Source organism: Barbus barbus (assembly GCF_936440315.1).
Source record: "Barbus barbus genome assembly, chromosome: 32".
Classification (NCBI taxonomy): Eukaryota; Metazoa; Chordata; class Actinopteri; order Cypriniformes; family Cyprinidae; genus Barbus; species Barbus barbus.
In genome coordinates, this window is record NC_136760.1 from 28,308,744 (window position 1) to 28,330,014 (window position 21,271).

A 21,271-nucleotide genomic window follows, 5' to 3' on the forward strand; every position below is an offset into this window, starting at 1 on the left:
AACTTACAAAATCACATTTTGCTGAAAGATTATGAAGACAAATATTTATTTCTTTGGTATAACATCACTGTGTTGAATCATTCACAATAACTCCATGATTTAAAAATAAACTAGATCAGTTCATGTAATGCATTATAAGTTATTCATAATGTATTATATGTAATTGTAAAGTTAAATGCATTATAACATTTGCAGATTGTTACATCTGAAATTGGTAGTATGTCATGTGTTTTAATGCATTATACAAACTAAAGTTGTAACAATTAATAGATAAGTATATTTTATTATAATTGTGGTTACAGTTATTCATGAGATCATGCAATGCATTAAGGTGCATTACAATTCATAATTAATGCATTAAAATAATTTTATAATGCATTCTATTTAACGGATTTAAGCATTACCAAAACATTTTGAGGTAAAAAGTAGAAAATGTTTGAATGCATTAATAAAGTTGTTCAAATAATCTGAAGATGTTCCACTGCAGGCCACACAGATTCTGTCAAAATAAACACAAATGACAAATATCAATATGCAAACAAATGTGCATTAGTTAAACTAGATTAAAGAAAGAGTATATCACAAGTAGTGGGTTCATGGAAACATTCATGGAGTTAGTTGATGGTTAGATGAGATGTATGAAGAACGAATGAGATTGTGTCAGAGTTGAAGAGTTATCTTTTCCCCTGGAGTTGAATGAGTCTCCAAAAAGGTTTCTCATCAGGAACTCAGGAGAATTAATGGAGTCCTCCGTCATGTCTCACTTTATCTCAGATGTTTCGATGAGCTGCCAGTATATAAAGCTATAACATGATTTCCGATAGACATTTCACGAAAACATCATATTGAGATTTTTGAGTAATCTTGGCACAATAGATCTCTTCTGAAGACACATGTAAGATCACTGGGGTCTTTTTCTCAAGAGAAACATCTGAGGAGTGATTCGCCTTGCTTTGGTATAGTTTCTCATGCGGTTTATTGAGTGAATGCAGTCCAGTACTCATGCACACATGCACTCTCTGATGTTTGCATGCACTGCAGAATCTCAAACAAGACGTACCTCCTGACCCTAAATCCAAACCTACACTGTTGTGGGACGAAAACTTCTGAAAACATGTCCTTAAACGATCAGATGCACAAAAAAACATGTTCAGTAAACTACTAACTCCTGCTATTTCTTTATTCAAACTTACAACAGAATAATAGAATGCAGAAAAATTATCCTCAGTGATTAATTTCATTGCTGCAATAGAGTATTTTGTATATCACAGTATAAAAATGTCTGTAATACAATCATTGCTTTTCAAGTATACATTTTAAAAAATAATGTAAAAAAAACTCTATATTTTAAATAATATACTATTTTAGGAGCTTTAAAGGGACAGTTCACCCAAAAATGAAAATTCTGTCATCATTTACTCACCAAACAGTTAACGGTAGCCATTGACTTCCATGGTATGGAAAAAAATACTATGGAAGTCAATGGCTACTGTCAACTGTTCGGTTACCAACCTCCTTCAAAATATGCTCTTTTGTGTTAAACAGAAGCAGGCCTGGTTCTAGAGTGCTAAGCACCCTAAACAGAAACCAATAGCACCCTCAATTAAAGCCGTAATAATGGCATTTTAATGCAGATTTGGCTAATTATTGCGTTCTGGGGACCGATTTCAACGTGTTTTTGCAGCTTTGAGCAATGTAGCCAATCATGGACATATCTGTTGATTTGTAGCCAATCATGGACATATCACCGCTCAAAGTTTTTGTTCAGGTTCAGCACGAATCATCTCATAATAATGAAGTGTAGACAAGATGTAAGTAAGAGATTGATTGTGCAGCGTAGAGAGCTTCATTGATTATAACGTATCTTTGTGAGATCGATATGAACTAAGATGAGAGACTTTTAGTGATTATAAACGGACGCCACTAAAATTATATATATATATTTTAAGGTTAGAGCACAAACGCAGTCATGAGTAACACAGGTATATTTGTAGCAATAGCCAACAATACATTGTATGGCTCAAAATTATACATTTCTCTTTTATGACAAAAATCATAAGGATATTAAATAAAGATCATGATCAAGTAAAGATATTTAGTAAATTTCCTACCTTAAATATATCAAAACTTAATTTCTGATTAGTAATATGCATTGCTAAGAACTTCATTTGAACAACTTTAAAGGAGATTTTCTCAATATTTAGATTTTTTTGCACCCTCAGATTCCAGATTTTCATATAGTTGTATCTCAGACAAATATTGTCCTATCCTACTGTATTCAGCTTTCAGATGATACTGTAAATATCAGTTTAAAAAAATGTCCCTTATGACTGGTTTTGTGGTCCAGGGTCACATTTAAGAAGCGCCCTCAGTGACTGTATTCTGGAGCCGGGCCTGAACAGAAGAAAGAAACTCATAACAGGTTTGAAGCAACTTGAGGGTGAGTAAATGATGACCATTTTAATTTTGGGGTGAACTGTCCCTTTAAGCAGAATGTAACGTGCGTTACCGGAGTCCAGGCGCTGGTGTAGCGGTGAATGATACGTGCTGATGTAGCGCGCAGGACTCAACAGCGCCTCCATCCGGAGCAGACGAGACACCGCGGCCTGAGGAGGAACCGCATCTGACGCGTCCTTCAGCACTTCATCCGGAATCACTTTAGATCCCTGTTCAAACACACAGATCTCCCGAATGTGAGACAAATCCACCTCTCTGATACATTATCCACAAATCTATCATTTAGGCAACGATTGTGGCATTTTTTTATTCTGAACGCGAACGCATATTCAAAAGTTTTGTTCGTTACTGTATAGAAGACCGTTACTTTGATATTGAGTTTTTATAATGATCCTGAAGGATTTCATTGGCAAAACCTTCATATTTTCTTCATAATTTATCCACAAATGTCATTCAGGCGTCAATACGGCATTTTCGAATGTTTCCAATTCTGAACACCAAGCCGAATCAAAAACAGCGCTTTCTAAAGAACTAATGTAGCCTAACTTTGTTGCAGTGAGGTTCATTGTACATGAAGTCCTTTTATAGTCTGGAAGATTACAGTGGCAAAGCCTTCAGTTTTAAGATAATGATAGCTAGCGTTCTCACCAATAAAGGCCTGTTCACACCAAGAGCGATAACGATATTAGCGTCCACACCATCGGTTTATTATCGCCTGAACATAATTGTGTTGTTATCGCTACAGCTGTGCTGCCAATTTCCATATTCTCATAGAATTAGAATAATATTTAAAACATTATCTTCATCATTATAATTATCGTCCTTGGTGTGAATGTTTTGTTTAGCCTATTATCTTAAGCGCGAACATAACATAACTGTATCGCAAGCTTAGAATAGAATTTCAAAAAATTGACACAAATATATTTGCTAAAATGTTGTATTAACAGAAATGTATTTTTTATGTATCATATTTTTTTGAAAATATATTTAAAATATCTAAAATACATTTTTAATAAGTAGGCTATATATTGTAATAAATTTATTTTCTTGTCCCAAAAATACATTTTGAAATATATTTTGGTATATGAAGGTTTAAAAGGTTATTTTCAATTTCAAATATATATTTAACACACACACACACACACACACACATATATGCACTACGTTTCATATTAATTATCATTTAATACTTAATTACATTAGAAATCTAGTGCTTTCTTAATTTTACTCAAGTAAAAGTAATTCAAAGATTACTTGAGTACAAGAAAGTACTACATTTTTAATATTCTGAAGTATTAAAGGTAAACAAATAACAACTTTTATTAATGAAATGTAGTGCAGTAAGACATGGAATGTAGCGAAGTAAAGTTTTCCAAAGAAAAACACTACAGATACTTTTTAAATTGACTAGAGTACAGTAAAACTACTTCACACTGAGTATTAGTACGCTCTGCTTCTACCGTGAGCAGGTGTGTTTTGTTGAAGAGGTGGTGTCCGAGCCGCAGGATCTGATGGAGGGTGTCGCTCACGAGTTTCTCCGGGCTCTGTTCGTCGGAGACGAGCGTCCGCTGGCTGTCAGACTCATCCAGAAGCTTGTAGTTCCAGCGCTGGAAGAGCCTGCTGGGAAGGTCATGGGACACCAGCAGGATTCGGGGCTCCTGGATCGGGCCGCTGCGGGGCAATGAGATGCGGTCAGCTTCTCTATTAGACATTCCACCGATACACAGACATCTCTGCACTCTTCCTGTTAGATCCCTGAATAAATCATTCATGTCTGTTTGACAGTCCAAGTATTTAGATACACTAAGCTGCTTCTAAAGGCCATGCCATAGAAGAACCATTCAGTCAAAGGTTTTTTAAAGAACCATCTCTTTCTTATCTTTTTATAATTCTTTCGCCACAAAGCTTTTGTGGAACAGAAAGGTTCTTCAGATGTTAAAGGTTCCTTATGGAACCATTCAGACAAAAAGGTTCTTCTATGGCATCGTGAAGCTCCTTTATTTATAAGAGTTTAAAACAATTAAATAACTATATTTAAATATACAAAAAAATTAACTAATGCAGCTTGTCCATTTTTTATTATTATGCTCAATAAACAACACAAACTATTTACTTTATAACAAGACACACAGATAAGGGTTTATGTAAAGAATAATAATAATAGTTATAATAATAATTGTTTTTGGTAAAGATTGTAAACACTATCTCAAACATATATATGTTTTATTTATTTAATTTTAAGTAATGAAAATGTGTTTTTTGTGATTGTAGTTTCAGTTCACTCTTTAGTTCACACTAGGTGGCATTCACTATGTAAGGAAGACTGAATGATTTCAGACACAGCTTTATTAGCAGTGCAGCAGAGAGTGCTGGGTAGTGTTTGTCTCACCTGTTCTCCTCCATGTGTCTCAGCTCTTGCAGGACAGACAGCAGAGCTTCAGTTGAACACTAGTGCATGAAAGACAGTTATGGATTTATATTTTACAGTCGCTGCATCTGTTATATGAGGAGACGTGTAGGAACAGATGCTCTCCCTCATGTCACTGAAGACCTGTAAGACTTTCTTTCTTCTGGGAAACTAAAGGAAACCTCATTTTCAGATCTGGACTGTGTTTGTTTCACTGTCACTATGGAAGCTTTGCACTTATGTAAGTAATATTTTCATACACTTTTTAATTTTGTAATGTTAAATGATTGGAAATAGTGCACAATGAAATTATCTTTATTTTCTTTTATTTCACTCTTTGTTTTGGTAATTGTACGTGCAGAAAGATTTTCATGTTTTAAGATTGAAAGTTTAAGTTTGGAACAGTGTTAATTTAGTATTATTTATATACTACTTATTTATATTTTAAATTAATGTTTTATTTTTTATATTTTCAGTTTCATCTTAATTTTAGTTTAGGTTTTAGCTAATAGCATTTTATTATATGCTATAGTTGTTTTTATTAAAAAAAAAAAAAAACGTTTTAATTGTTAAACATTGCTGCACTGTAAAAAAAAAAAAGTTGAGCAAACTTAAAATTTTAAGGCAACAAACTTCAGCAGATTTTTGAGTTTGAGTTTATACAACAAAAAGTTGAGAATCTCCTACAAAAATAAGTTGAGAGAACTCAAAAATCTGCAAAATATATATTTTTTTTTTACAGTGTGTAATCCTTGTTTTTTTAATATATAGCTTTAATCTGTTTTTATTTAAGTTTTATAAATTATTATGGGAGCCCGTTTCTGCACAGAATAAAAAAAATAAAAAAAAAACTTTTTATATCACAATTCTGACTTTTTTCTCTCACAGCAATTCTGAGAAAAATGGAATTGTCATATTTATAAATTCAGAATTTCAGAACGAGCGTTTTTTTGCGACATATAAACAAGACAAAGATTTTTCTCAGAATTCTGAGTTTACATCTTGCAATTCTGCCTTTTTCCCACCAGGAATAAAAAAAAGTAATTTGCAACTTTTTATCTCACAATTACTGCATGACGTTTTGTCTTGCAATTGCAAGTTTAAAATTAAAAGTTTAAAATTTGCAAGTCAAATAAAAAGTTGTAGTTACCTTTTTAATTATTATAATTTTTTATTCCATGGTGAAAACAAGCTTCCATACTTTAAGTTTTATTTTTATTAATTTTAGTTAAGTTCAACGTGCATGAATATTCTCCTTTATCCTCCACAGTGGCAGAGAGTCATGGGTCTGCAGGTGGAGGGAGGTGGATTGTGTTTTTCAGATGAAGCACCTCGATGACGTGCAGTGTGTGTCGAGGGTAGAGCAGCAGGAGACCGGTGACGTCTTCTCCAGCACGAGTCCTCTGCAGATTGACAATCAGCCTCTCGAAGTGATCTGACACACAACACACACCAGAGAAACACTTGCAGTGCTTTTACAATTAAACCATTTTCAGGTCTGGGTTTGGATTATAATGACACTCTAAACCTTTAAAGCTTTTTACAGCTGCTTTCACACATTTTCAAAACTTTGCCTCTTTTTTTCAAAACTTTACACACAAATCCAAGAATTGCACACAAAATGCAAAATGCCTCACATCTCTTGCAAAATGAAGCGCTGCATTCAAAATATCACAAACACATCTCAAAAGCAAACATTTGCAAACACCTTTGCCGTAATATTAATTCCTGTGTGATACATAGAGAACTGTGTGTTGTGTTTTGCAAAAAGTGTTTTATGAAATTAAAAACTGTGTCAAAGTCTGTGAATTAGTGTCTGGTTTTGTAGATCTGATGTGTGCTTCTGCTGTTTGAGTGACAGCTTTCAGAAACTGTGTGACAAGGAGAGATTTAGTGTGGAAGCAGCTGAAAAACACTGTAATGAGAAATCTGAGCGTGGATGTAAACAGACCTCCCACTGTCCTCCGGTCAGCCTCTCCACACGAGAGATGGCCAATCACAGTCAGCCTGTGTAACAGGAACTTCTGCAGGAGAGACAGGAAGTGATAAAAGACAAACCTGCTGAGTGACTGACGGTCTATGAGAAAAGCTCTCTGTTTGTGTTGTTGACTGGATACAGAGAGCATTTGAGTTTATGAATCCACAGCAACTCATTGAAATAAACAACACAAGTTCTACATACATTTACATTATTATCTTATTAATCCTTAGAAAAAATGAATAAAAGAGACAATAAATCTTTTACAACTATAATATTTTTTAAATTTTAGGAATTGTGAGCTAAAATGTTTTTGGGAGATTTTAAGTACATTTTTCAATAATTTAACAACACATCCACACTTTTTCAGTTCAGGTAAACAAATAAAATTTAAAAGAAAAAAATGACTTTTTAGTGAGTGTTCTATTTTGAATAATTATTATATAATATATAATAATATAACATAATATAATTGTACAGTATGTGTGCATATATATATATATATATATATATTTATTATTATTATTATTATTTTATTATTTTATTTTGTAGTTTAAGTAATTCAAATTAGTTTACGCTAAAGCTTTTTTCCAGCATGGAATAAAAAAATAAAATAAAAAAGGTAATTGGGACTTTTTATGTCACAATTCTGAATTTATATCTTTTGAGAAAACACCAGAATTGTAAGATAAGTCACAATTACCTTTTTAATTTTTTTATTCAAAGGTTTATTTCTATTTCGGCTTATTTCTATTTCAGTCATTTTAGTTAAATTCAACTCACATGATTATTCTACAAAATAAAGCATTAAAATGTAACAAAAATCTAATATATATATATATGTACTGTATATATAAAGTGAACTAAAATATTTTATGCAACTTAGACTATCTACATCTAAACAAAACATTATAATGTAGGAATTCAACAAAAAAGTTATGTAATTTAAAATATAACTAAATGTATATATTTGTGATTTTTTTTGTTTTGATCAACTCCCTGCAGTTTCCTCATGAAGCTCAGTTTTGCAAACCCTGCAGTAACTGATGAATTGCTCTGTTATATTGTTCCGGAGTCTATGTGAGCATGAGTGTGATAGTCTGTCTGCACTGACCAGCTCGCTGTCGCTGCGTTTGTGTCTGCGGTGCATCAGCCGGCGGTGGAACAGACTGCTCTCATCGTCTTCTGCTGCGCTGCAGCTCTGCGTGTGTTTCTCCATGCTGCTGCTCTTCTGTCTGACGGTAACTAACCCTCCCTCACTGTTTACCAGCTCCATGTGAATCTCCTGGAGACGTGAGCTCCTGCCCCGGGGCAACAAAAGCTGGAAAACTACCCGTCTGATCTGAGTATGACAGCATGTTTGTGATCAGATGCTCACGTGTGTCTCTTCAACTATGGCACTTTTCAGAAAATAAGCATCTTTTGAAACTCTCATAGTTTAATTAGTCAGTATGCGTGCCTGCAAATTGTAATTTCCTTCACATAAAAAAAATCACCATTTGTTCTGTGATGGAAATTACATTTTAAATTATATATTTTTTTAATCAAATGGCCAAATTTGTCTTACTAAGACTCATTTGATAGGTAGCATATATGTAAGTCATACAGCTTAAATGGAAATGATGCACAATTGAACTATATTGATATTTACCTTTATTCTTTAATTTATTGCATTCTTTGTTTAGAAAATTTTAAGCAGTAATATTTTTAAGATTGAGTTTAATATTTTAAGACTGAAAGTTGGGACAAGTCTTATTTTACTATTTATATACCATTATAGAATTTATTAATAATTTAGCTTTTATTTTTATATTTTAAGTTTCTTTTAGTAATTTTTTGATGTGCTTTGGTCTTTTTGTGTGTATTTATTTTTATTTTAGTAATTTTCGTACTTCAATGTATTCATTTAATTCAGTTGCCAAGGCAACATGTCCAATTTTTAAGTTTTGTAAGTGTAAGTTTTTGTCTAATATATATATATTGCTTTATTTCAGCTTTTTTCTTTGTAGATTTAACTTTGTTCTATTTTAGTTTTAGTAATTTTAGCACTTCAGCATAAACTTAATCAATTGAGGTTATTGTCAGTTAATTTTTTTTTTCATCTATTTATATTTACTTTTATTTCAGATGTGTATCAATATCAAAGAAAAAAATATTTCTTTATTAAATTAATTTCAACACTGATCTGGCAAAATATTAAAATAATAAAATCTATATTTTAATACATTTAAAAAGTAGGAAAGAAAAAAACAATTCCAATACATAAATTTCTCACTAAATCTGTGAGTTTTGATAAAAACAACCGCTGGGACACAGAAGTGCCTGGATTTGAAGAGGTACAGAGCTGAAGTGTGTACTCGAGTGTGTTGTAGTGTGTACTCGAGTGTGTTTCAGCATGTACTGTACCTGAGTGTGTTGTAGTGTGTACTTGAGTGTGTTGTAGTGTGTACTCGAGTGTGTTTCAGCATGTACTGTACCTGAGTGTGTTGTAGCGTGTACTCGAGTGTGTTGTAGTGTGTACTCGAGTGTGTTGTAGTGTGTACTCGAGTGTGTTGTAGTGTGTACTCGAGTGTGTTTCAGCATGTACTGTACCTGAGTGTGTTGTAGCGTGTACTCGAGTGTGTTGTAGTGTGTACTCGAGTGTGTTTCAGCATGTACTGTACCTGAGTGTGTTGTAGCGTGTACTCGAGTGTGTTGTAGTGTGTACTCGAGTGTGTTGTAGTGTGTACTCGAGTGTGTTTCAGCATGTACTGTACCTGAGTGTGTTGTAGCGTGTACTCGAGTGTGTGTTAGTGTATATAGTGTGTACTCGATTGTGTGTTAGTGTGTACTCGAGTGTGTGTTAGTGTGTACACGAGTGTGTTGTAGTGTGTACTCGAGTGTGTTTCAGCATGTACTGTACCTGAGTGTGTTGTAGCGTGTACTCGAGTGTGTGTTAGTGTATATAGTGTGTACTCGATTGTGTGTTAGTGTGTACTCGAGTGTGTGTTAGTGTGTACACGAGTGTGTTGTAGTGTGTACTCGAGTGTGTTTCAGCATGTACTGTACCTGAGTGTGTTGTAGCGTGTACTCGAGTGTGTGTTAGTGTATATAGTGTGTACTCGATTGTGTGTTAGTGTGTACTCGAGTGTGTGTTAGTGTGTACACGAGTGTGTTGTAGTGTGTACTCGAGTGTGTTTCAGCATGTACTGTACCTGAGTGTGTTGTAGCGTGTACTCGAGTGTGTGTTAGTGTATATAGTGTGTACTCGATTGTGTGTTAGTGTGTACTCGAGTGTGTGTTAGTGTGTACACGAGTGTGTTGTAGTGTGTACTCAAGCATGTTTTAGCATGTACTGTACCTGAGTGTGTTTTAGCGTGTACTCGAGTGTGTGTAGTGTGTACACGAGTGTGTTGTAGTGTGTACTTGAGTGTGTTTCAGCATGTACTGTACCTGAGTGTTTTAGCGTGTACTTGAGTGTGTTGTAGTGTGTACTCGAGTGTGTTTCAGCATGTACTGTACCTGAGTGTGTTGTAGCGTGTACTCGAGTGTGTTTCAGCATGTACTGTACCTGAGTGTGTTGTAGCGTGTACTCGAGTGTGTGTTAGTGTGTATAATGTGTACTTGAGTGTGTGTTAGTGTGTAATCGAGCGTGTTTCAGCATGTACTGTACCTGAGTGTACAGAGTGTGTGTTAGTGTGTACCCGAGTGTGTTGTAGCGTGTCCTCGGGTGTGTTTCAGCATGTACTGTACTCGAGTGTGTTGTAGTGTGTACTCGAGTGTGTTTTAGCGTGTACTTTTCTCAAGTGTGCTGTAGTGTGTACTCGAGTGTGTTGTAGTGTGTCCTCGAGTGTGTGTTAGTCTGTACTAAACTCGAGTGTGTTGTAGTGTGTACTTGAGTGTGTTGTAGTGTGTACTCGAGTGTGTGCTGCTGCTCTGATTGCAGTGTTGTCTAGGCGTAACCCAGCAACGTTTGAAGAGGAGAAATCTGAGCCAATCCTCCAGTGAATGTAAGAGCATGACAAACCTTTCTGCCAGTACTGTGTTTCTCCATCAGCCGGTGGAACAGAGACTCTCTGTCCTCCAGCGCCGATCTGATAAACTCTGCGTCCAGACCCTGTGAAGCCATGACTCCCTGTGTGTTTACACCAGTTACTAGACAACAGCAGTGGAGGAGGCGGGGCCGAGCCGCACTGGACAGTCCTGCACCCTTCAACCTTCTGAAGCGCTCATTGAAGGGAATAGTGCTGGGGATCGCTCCTCTGTACTGTAATATAATAATATTATTGTAGAACTGGTTATATTTATAGTTATATATGTATATTTCCTTTTCTATTCGTCTATCTATTTACTTAATTAACGTTCTGTATAATTATGTTAATATTATATGCCACCAAATATTTAGCGAATACTGTAAATGCACAATGTTGCTGCAGATGAGAGATAACACGGATAACATTAAATAAATATTTTTTCATCAGGTTAGATATTTATTTATTATACAAACCCCTTTCTCTACCTGTCCGTCAGTCTCACATATCCGCCATGTTTGTAGTTTTTAACACCTTTTTTGCCTGTTTGTAGTTCCAGTCGTTAGAGTGTGCATCGTTCTGCACTTCGAATTTCTACCGGAAGTAGTAGACCATCCGGGAATCTTTGGCATATTCTTTTCAACATATTACGATTTGGGACATAGGCCTACTAATTCTATTTTTCAATACTATTTAGGATGGATAGTATGTGAATTTGGACACAGCAATTCATTCCTCAACGACACACCATAGTGTTTATAAGAAAGAATGTAGGTAGGTTTAATTAAAAAAAGCAACATTTTGAGCAAAAAGCGTATTTGTATCAAATACTACATCTGGATCATATTCAGTAGGCTAATAGCTATTATCAAAGCAAAGATGCAATAGATCATGTCCATCATGATCCCAGGATCCCTAAAGTTTGCACAGGCCTTTAACACTTTCTGGATCGACCCTTCACTCGGTAGCATTAGGCAGAGATGCATAATAGCGCCCTCCTAGCGTATAACAGAGAGAACGCGGAAACCCGGAATATTCCGTGTTTGGCCGGGAAAGAGTTAATCGTAGTTATTATTGTTAATTTCAACTTTTACTAATACATTATTAAAATCAAACGTTGTGTGTTCATATTATTTAATTGACCTGACCTAACATGAACTAACAATGAACAGTTGTATTTTTATTAACTAACATTAACAAAGAGTAATACATACAGTAACAAATATATTGCTATGTTAATGTTACTTTACTTACTTTACTTTTAGTCATTTAGCAGATGCTTTTATCCAAAGCGACTTGCAAATAAGAAAAAGTAACTAAAACTAAGAGTTAAAACTCTGTAAATACTCTATACACGCACATTTAAGAAAATACAGAAATTAAATAAAATTGACAAATGCATACAACATTTCAATATTGCATTTCAATAGTAAACATATAAATGAAATAAATAAATAAAATAAAAATAAAAAGCGATACTTATATCCTTTGCCGGTCTCCCAGCCCGGTGGAGTCTTTACACTCTTTACTTTTTAATGTTAGTTAATGCATTTAATTAATGTTAGATAATGAGACCTCATTGTAAAGTGTTAACTTTTTTTGTAACAGTTAATTTAGCTTGTATGTCTGAGTGTGCAATATTCAGAATAGCACCGAATAGTATAGCGAATATTGGTTATGCAGAAAAACAAGTGCACAGCTGCCTTTAGAATTTTATCTTTGAACTTCCTTTTTTGCAATAGCTCTATATAGCATCGCTGTTGAAGAGTAATTAGGGTTGCAAAGGGGTGGAAAAGTTCCGGAAACTTTCCAAAAATCCCAGGAATATTTCCAAAATTCACGGAAAGTTTCCCAAATTTACTGGAAATTTTCCAGCTTTTTGCAACCCTACGAGTAATTAAGAGAGATGAAATTTCATCGATATTTGACTTCATCCTAAAAAAATTTTTTTTATTTTCTTTAAAGCTGCAGTCTGTATCTTTTTTGGGTTAAAAATTATCCAAAATCAATATTTGAGCAAGTACATAACCGGCCAGTGTTCAAAACTACCACCTTACTTTAGCCCGATTCACAACGGTTAGCTTATAATAATGATTTCTGATTTGAGTGGTACGGGTAGGTTTTCGCAGGAGATTCGAGCATGGCACTGCGTCATTACGTCACGTCTGTAAACATAAAGAAGTTGTCCCGGCTAGTAGGTTATAGCACGTGAAGATCCTGCAGGCGGCGGATTGTTTATAGTCTTTTCTCACAGCAGCTGGAATAATTAAATGCATCATTTTGATGGAAGATTGTAATCCGGAAAGGATTATGTGTTTATGAAACACATGTGAATGAAATTAAAATTAAATTATATTGAGTGAATAAATTGAGAGAAAGTGAAATTAAATTATATTCCAGTTTTAAATATGCTTCTGATTAAAGATAGCCTGGGATTACACAAGATTTGTATTTTAAAGAAAACCAGTTCGAAGGGAGCATAGTTTGCTTTTTGGGTTAGAAGAATTTCTTAATATGAAATTCGAATGGCATGACAATTAGAGATTAGACTGTACAGAAATTTAAATCTACACGCCAATACACACTATACTCATAGTCACACAATGCTGATGTTTATAACATTAATAATTTGAGAATAAAATATAACAAAAATAATAATTTGCACGGTTTAATGTGATATGATCTAACCGATCTTTAGATTAAATCACCATTAGTAGCGCAATTTATGGTAGGCTAATGCTTTTTTCCTCAGTTGGTCAGAACAAACGTGGGAGACTTGTTACTTACTGTACTTGTTCAGATGGCAATATATGGTGAACATTCATATTTGGGTCATATATTGCAAGACGTAGGCTAGAATCTGTGATTGCGAAGTACAGTAAGCATCCACACCGGTGCGGTGACTGACAGCTACACATTCACCTCAAAACATTAGATTAATCCGTGCTGAAGCCGAGCCGGAGATAATTCTGCAGAAAGCTGCAATTCCAGGTTTTCAAACAGAGATGGCGACAAAGAGGCAACATTTACGGACTGCAGCTTTAATCTCTCCCAGTCTAGCTTCTTTGAACAATGCTTGAAACTTGGCATTATGAACACTTCCTGTTTCTATTTGCCTCTTTAAGAAGAATCGCTTGATGTATTCCCCAATTGTAAGTCGCTTTGGATAAATGAATAAATGTAAATGTAATTAGCTGGTGAAGCGGATTTACTTATTATAGACTAACAAAAGTTATCATGTTGTGCATTATAATGTTTGAAGCGTATGTCAAGATTTTAAAACAGAAGTACAGATTTTCACACAATATATAAATGCTACTTTAAACTGAAACGAAAAAGATCTCAGGATTTTTTATTTCAAGCTGTGGGAGAGATTTGAATGGAGCCTAAAAACCCGAGCCTGAAACCAAACCCCGGATAGACGGGCTGAGTGAATGTGGTCTGGACTTTGTGGATGAGGCTCATGGTGTTGGAGACGCTGTAGAAGGACACAGTTCCTGCACTGTGATCCACATATACTCCTACTCGAGATGAGCTGGGAATTTTGAGTGGTTTCGTCTCAGCATTACCATGCCTAAAAGTGTACTGAGAAGATGAGCAGCACAAACACCAGGACTGATGATTGTGTCCAAATCCACATTCATTTCCAGGACCTTTAGTGTTAATGCTCTTGTATGAAACCGCTATGACGACTGTGCCGCTCCACTCCACCTCCCAGTACCAGCAGCCAGTCAAACCCTCTTTATTTAAGACCTGCCACCATCTATCAAATCTCTCTGGGTGATCCGGATTCGACTGTGCTGTACCCCACGCCAGTTTGGTGTTTCCTTCCGAAAAATGGAGATTGTTATGAGCTGTATTGAGGTCCAGTGTCATGGTATAGGAATCTGCACAGGAGAAAAACAAACTTTTATTTCAGCTGTGCTGCATAAAACTGCCCGGTCCTGCAGATTTGTTTTATTCAACATCAAGAAAATCAGACTCTTTCTTTCAGATCATGCTGAACAACTCAAGCTCTTGTTCTGTCCAGGCTGGATTATTACAATGCTCTCTTGACAGGTCTTCCAGTTCTATCAAACCATTACAGTTAATACACAACTGAACACAAAATAATTTTTAATGAGCTGAAAAGAACACACATCACACTTCTGTTCATCAATTTGCACTGGCTACCAATAGCTGCTTGCATAAAATTCAAGGCATTAATGTTTGCCTACAGAACCACCACTGGCTCTGCACCGTAGACGTATGTGCCTCTAGAAGCTCTGCAAGTGAACGTCACTTTATTGTTCATCCCAAAGAGACACAAAATCACTTTCACAGACTTTTACATTAACTGTTCCCTCCTGGTGCAATGACCTGCCCAACTCAATCCCAGCAGCTGAATCCTTCAAGAATTGGCTAAAAACACATCTCTTCCATCTTTATTTGAGCCTCTAACTCTAGCACTTTCTATTCTAATTCTATTCTTTAAAAAAAAAAAAAAAAACTTGTCCCTTTTAGACTTGCACTCTATTCATTTACTGCTTGTTTTCTTAATAAACTAACACTAGCTTTTCTAATTTGTTTGTATTCTATTCTGTATCTATTTCTTTTTATTTATTATACAATTAACAAAAGCAAAAAGGCCTCTAACACGAGTTTGCTCTAATCTTTTTCTATTCTATCTGTTTTCTTTTTATTTATTATATAATAAAAAAAACCTTGCTATGTGTACCGTGTTAAGCTAACTGAGACTTGTCACAGCGCTTGCGTATCATTGCTCTTTTGTTGATTCTGATTGCTTCTAATGTCCTCATTTGTAAGTCACTTTGGATAAAAGCATCTGCTAAGTGACTAAATGTAAATGTAAATAATGAAATAAAAATAACATATGCCTGAAAATGATCACTTACACGACACAAAATCGTCTCGGTTCTTGGGGTGGAGAGGCAGGAAAATCTGAACTTTTTGAACTGTGGAGGAATGCAGAAAAACAATTCAAAGTCAGCATTAACATCATTCTTGGCCCTTTACAAAAATGCGATGTAATTTTGAGCGAAAAGGGAATGTACGGTGGGCCTTGTGTACATGTGAAGAGCATCATGGTAGTGTAACTGGACAGGCCCGTTTACAAGAACTATAACAATAACAATATTGTAGTTCACACCAAAGCACCATAACGTTCTATTTCCTATAGTAACATGAATAAATAAAACATACCCATTTCTTATCATTATTCATGCAATGATTTAAATGATCTTTTGGGGGGTAATTTCTCAGCCAAAATTGATGTGCATCTAATTTGCAATTAGTTAGATTAATCGGTACATCATGTGATTAATTATATTCAAATTTTCAATAACTGACAGCATTAGTTTAAATACTCAAGCTCTTTAAACCGAACCGATCTTTGTTTTCATTGCTCTGTGCAGTTATCGTTATAGTTGTGGTGTGGACTTTCCTGTTCTTTTAGAGTACGAGTGATTATTAAAACTGTTTAGTTATTGTTATAATCCTTGGTGTGAACAGGCCTTTACAGTTCTGAAATTGTAATGTCTTGCATGCATGTTTATTGTTATGTCTTACAAAGAGCTGAAGATTTTGATTCATGTTGTTAGTAATAAATTTGTATAATGGGGTGAGTGCGGTAACTGCACCTTTCTCGGATAACTGTATGTGGCTCTCCTTGAGTAAACCCATTATTCTGTCATTTCTCTCAGAGATTGATTTCCTTACATGTTTGAATATGCCTTTACGACTCAAATGAACTCTGGGTGAATTTTCAAGCATTGGAGGATTTGAAAGAGACCTAATACTCTACAACAAAACAAAGGAAGACAAACAGAGCGTTTTGTTAACAGATCAATTTAAAAGCAGTGATCCACAGGATGAAAAATAGGCTAGTACTGAAACCTGGAGGAACAGGAAGTCATCTTCATAATGTAAAAGCATCTGAAGGTCTGCATCTCGCTGCTGAAGCTCAGAAATGTCCTGATGTAGCTGCTCTTGAATGGCCTCAGACTGACCGATGGCCGTCTCCTCCTGAGCTCTGATCAGACGGATGATCTCACTGCTTTGGGCCTTAATGGACTCTGTCAACTCAGTACAGACCTTCTCCATGTCGTCCACTGCTCCCTGGGCAGAGATCTGTTAGCAAACACAAGGGATTTAGTGAGAGGGTCCTGTAAATAATGTCCAACACCCTTCAACTTAATAAACTTAAAGGGATAGTTCACCACAAAATTAAAATTCTGTCATCATTTACTCACCCTCAAGTTGTTCCAAACCTACATGCTACATGCCATTGACTTCCAGTGGGGGGGGAGTGGGCACTGGAGGTCAATGGCTTCCAGCAACTGTTTGATTCCCAACATTCTTCAAAATATCTTCTTTTGTGTTCAACAGAAGAAAGAAAGTCTTACAGGTGTGGAACAACTTGAGGGCGAGTAAATGATGACAGTTTCCATTTTTGGGTCATTTTTGGTTAGTATTACACAAAACTCACCCTGATTGTCTCTGCTAATGTTGTGAGTTTGGTTAATTCACTCTCTCTTCTCTGAATTATCTTTTCTGTGTTCCTTTGCATCTCTTCAATCTCTATCTGTGGACAAACACATTACTTCAACTAATGCCTATAAATGATGTAAAGGCGCAGAATAATTCATATGAATTCCCTGAATAAAGATCATATTTATATGACATGCTTGCATCACCTTCTTCTGAACTGAAACAACATTGAACTGACTTGAGCTGAATATTGATTCTGTTTAGAGTTACACAAACACTTCAGACCACAAATGAAGACCAGTGTCCTGACATTTTATCCTACCCGTCAGATTGTCCTACCAGGGCTTACTGCGCATGCGCACATCAATATTGCATCCTTTTTCTCACGCTGAGCAACAATAATTAATGTATTTGCATTACTGTAAGGTGTAGGTTTGGGGTTGGGGTAGGTGTAGACTCTAATAAAACATTCTAATAGGTAGAAAAATGTATTTATTGTAGGTTTCCGGCTAGGGCTGCACGATTAATCGAATGCGATTGTCATGTGCATCTTGTCAGTAAGCTGGTTCTGTGATTAGTAGTAAATCTCCATCACCTGCTTTGAGATGGAGCAGCATTTACTACACAGAGCCGTAGTTCTCTCACATCACAATCTACGCAAAAAAAATTGTATACGATATAATCGTACAATTATGAAATCGAAGAAATAGTTTGCGATAATGACAGCTGTTTACGTAGCTTCTCAGTGAACTACGGCTCTGTAAATGCTGCTTTATCTGAAAGCATGTGAAAATACCACATTTAATAATGTTTTTACTCCAAACTCACCTCATAACCTCAGCCAATTTTAAATAATAATAATACGTTCTGTGAGATGATGTGGCTTCTTACACAGAATAAAGCACACAACATATTTCATACTATTCTAAGTAGTGATAAAGGTTATGTCAGTTAGCATTTCATTATAGATATATTTTATTATAATTATAATAATAAGAACTCAGATAAACCATATATTGTCCTGTGTTTATTAGTCACGTTGAATCAATGAAAGCAGTTAAATCTTCTGTTCTGTTTGAGATTTCCTTGGTTTCTTCTGCAGGGTGTATTTGGAGTTTCAGCACGAGAGCCTTCGGATGGTGATTTACTACTGATGATCAGAACCGTGCTTCACTGAAAGATACGCATGACAAGCTTCTGTCTAATCGTGAATTCGATTTCACTTCGATTTATCGTGCAGCCCTATTTCCGGCCATAGCTGTATCCCTTCTAGCAGGATATGGTCTATTTGCAACCATAATTTGACAGGTTTTCATTGTCGAATTATACTACTACCTATTGCTTTAATGGGAGGTGGCAATATCTGACAGGTAAGTTTGCACAAATGGACAGAACACCGGGCCTCGGTAAATTTGTCATGTTCAAAAATTAAATTTGTTCTCTGAATGACTAATTTGCTGTTTAAAACTCCTCATATGTATGTCTGCATGTATAATTGGTTTACGGAGTGTCGGAGTGCCTTGTTGGCAGAGGCTATTTACAGTAACTCCACCCACCAATGTCTGATTGGGACAGTCAACAGTAGAGAAAAAGATGGTCATTTAACATCAGCTTCAATAGTGTAGATGGCTAGGTGTGTGTTATCTGATGCGATCAACTAGAGTTGAAAACTACCTCTTGCCGACCTATTTTTCTCCCTTTTCAAATCTCATATCGCATCGGAAAGGCATAATCTAAAAGTTGAAAATAAAGTATCGGGTAGGGAGGACTTTATTGTCCCAATAAGCATAACCATTTAATAATTTGAATTAAAATTAGAATTTACACTCAATAAGTTATTATTGTGTACTGTTTTATAATGTACTACAATACTGAGGTGTAGATATAATTGCCACTATTTGCAATAAGTAGTATAAATAGCAGAAAATCTCGCTATTTTAACAGTGTAAATAGAATCTATAGCTTTCTGCACTTAGTGTAAATAGTATCTATCGCTAAGAAAATAAGTGTGAGTGTGCAGCTTCTAGATCTGTTGCCAGATCTATCTATTATAAGCGTTTTTGGACTTGACTTTTCTTTCCACTTAATTTGACACTTTAGAAAGTTACTCAAGTGGAAAGTTGCATAAGATTTTTAAAAGATTTTAAATAATTTTGGTTTAATTTTTATTACTATTATTTGTTTTATAGTAATATCTGGCAACACTACATCGCAGACAGCCGACTTAAACTGACAATAATCAAAAAAGCCCATGGACAGGTTATTTCTGATAATATCACACTCTGTAATGGAAATGCAAACATATTATGATATTATCTGTCAGAAACGTTATCAACGCTGTCAAAAACAGTAGCATTTAACACTACACAGATCCGTAGAACAAGTAGGTTACAGAATGAAACACTAAAAACATTCATAAAAGCACTAGGTAAAGTTATAATCTATATAGCAATGATTATTAATGAAAACTATAACAGTAAAATGTACGTATTGTTGCATGATTAATAAAAAACACTGATAAAATTGCACTAAGCACTGATAAAATTATCCACCCCTAACCTATAGTAAAATATTAACCATTTTTGATGCAATAAATATGGTACAACTTAACAATGTTCATCCCTCCAAAACAGAGAAAACATCTTTCACAGACATCTACATCTCTGTCTCTTTTAAAGTGTTGGTGTATATAATGAGTTGTATTTGTAGGGGCTATTATAGCACAATTCTTAACCCCATGTTCGTAGCTGTAGCCTATCACTTCCAGCCGCACCTGCCATAGATGGAGAATGCATTTACCTGTTTAGATTGTCTTTCAGTGGAAGCTGACACAATGTTGTGATATCTGTGTTCCGTCAGAACACAAATCAAACACACAAACTGTTTATCTGTCTGACAGTAAACCTCTAGCGGCTTCTTATGAGTAGAACAAATCATCTCCTTGATCTTATGAGACGCCGTAACTAATTTATGGCCCTCATATGCTGAAGACACACGGTGAGGCTTCAGGTGGAGCTCGCAAAAGGACACCACACACACCAAGCAAGATTTCACAGCTTTGTATTTTCTCCCTGAGCAGACATCACACGGCACATCATCGAGCTCAGCGTAACAGAGAGAGGCCTCGGGCACCTCGATCCTTAGTTTCTCTGCCAGATCCGCTAGCATGGTGTTCTTTCTGAGAGCAGGTCTTGGACTGAAGGTCTGTCTGCACTGAGGGCAGCTGTAGACTCTCTTCTCATCCTCCTGATCCCAGCAGCCTGTGATACAACTCATACAATAACTGTGTCCACAGGGAATGGTTACGGGATTCCTGGGAACATCCAGACAGACTGGACAGCAGAGCGCGAGAGCAGCCTCCGCCATTTCACCGTGCTGTTTAGTTTCAGTTTAGTTAAACAAAGTCTGTTTAGTTTCAGTTTAAAGATGAGCATGTGACTTCCTTGTTTTGGGTTGTATGGAATGGGAGGGTGCCAGAAGATTCACTGTATTCTATGGGAGCCTGTTTTAGCCACTGAATTAAAAAAAAAAGTCATTGCAACTTTGTATCTCGCAATTCTGACTCTAAAGTCATTTCTCAGAATTGTGACTTTATTTCTCAGAATTGGCAAGTTTGTTTCACACAATTCTGAGAAAAAAAGAGAAGAAGTTGCAATTACCTTTTTTTAAATGTTGTATTTAATGGCAGAAACGGCCTCCATAGTATCCACACACCAATAATATCCATGCATGTTTATAGTAGGCTACACAATGCTGCTGCTTTACACTTTGAACCAATGCTGTGCCAAATATTTATATGAATTTTGTTAAAGAAAACAACAACACAAAAAAGAGCTGGTGTTTAAATGCATTAGAATATTTATAAGAATATATATATATATATATATATATATATAACAATTACATTAATATAAAAACAACACCAATTTT

At 35.5% G+C, this 21,271-nt stretch overlaps 3 protein-coding genes across 3 annotated transcripts in view; 1 reads left to right on the forward strand and 2 right to left on the reverse strand.

The window, feature by feature from the left end:
• The window catches only part of LOC306851923 (alpha-actinin-2), a 349,741-nt gene that overhangs the window by 256,978 nt on the left and 71,492 nt on the right, over window positions 1–21,271 (forward strand). The window lies entirely within an intron of this gene.
• tex47 (testis expressed 47) lies at window positions 459–10,950 on the reverse strand (the record flags this gene model as incomplete). The annotated part of the gene is made up of 8 exons (XM_079389818.1): window positions 459–499; window positions 2,510–2,666; window positions 3,918–4,128; window positions 4,847–4,905; window positions 6,196–6,299; window positions 6,816–6,888; window positions 7,957–8,184; window positions 10,849–10,950. The coding sequence occupies 8 exons, from the start codon at window positions 10,948–10,950 to the stop codon at window positions 459–461; spliced, it is 975 nt and encodes a 324-aa protein (XP_079245944.1).
• Window positions 11,972–20,741, reverse strand: LOC306852477 (tripartite motif-containing protein 16-like). Its single transcript, XM_079389345.1, has 6 exons — window positions 20,141–20,741; window positions 17,340–17,435; window positions 16,748–16,981; window positions 16,492–16,651; window positions 15,748–15,807; window positions 11,972–14,739 (listed from the first exon to the last, which is right to left on the reverse strand). Exons 1-6 carry the CDS (start codon window positions 20,705–20,707, stop codon window positions 14,210–14,212), a joined length of 1,647 nt encoding a protein of 548 aa, XP_079245471.1. The 5' UTR covers window positions 20,708–20,741; the 3' UTR covers window positions 11,972–14,209.

Excerpts from the sequence above, each read along its gene's own strand:
- LOC306852477 (XM_079389345.1), bottom strand. The coding sequence starts at position 20,707 with ATGGCGGAGGCTGCTCTCGCGCTCTGCTGTCCAGTCTGTCTGGATGTT. Across the intron at positions 15,808-16,491 it reads CATACAGTTATCCGAGAAAG|TTCAAAAAGTTCAGATTTTC; the intron begins GTGCAGTTACCG and ends ATTCCTCCACAG. Across the intron at positions 14,740-15,747 it reads CCGAGACGATTTTGTGTCGT|ATTCCTATACCATGACACTG; the intron begins GTAAGTGATCAT and ends TCTCCTGTGCAG.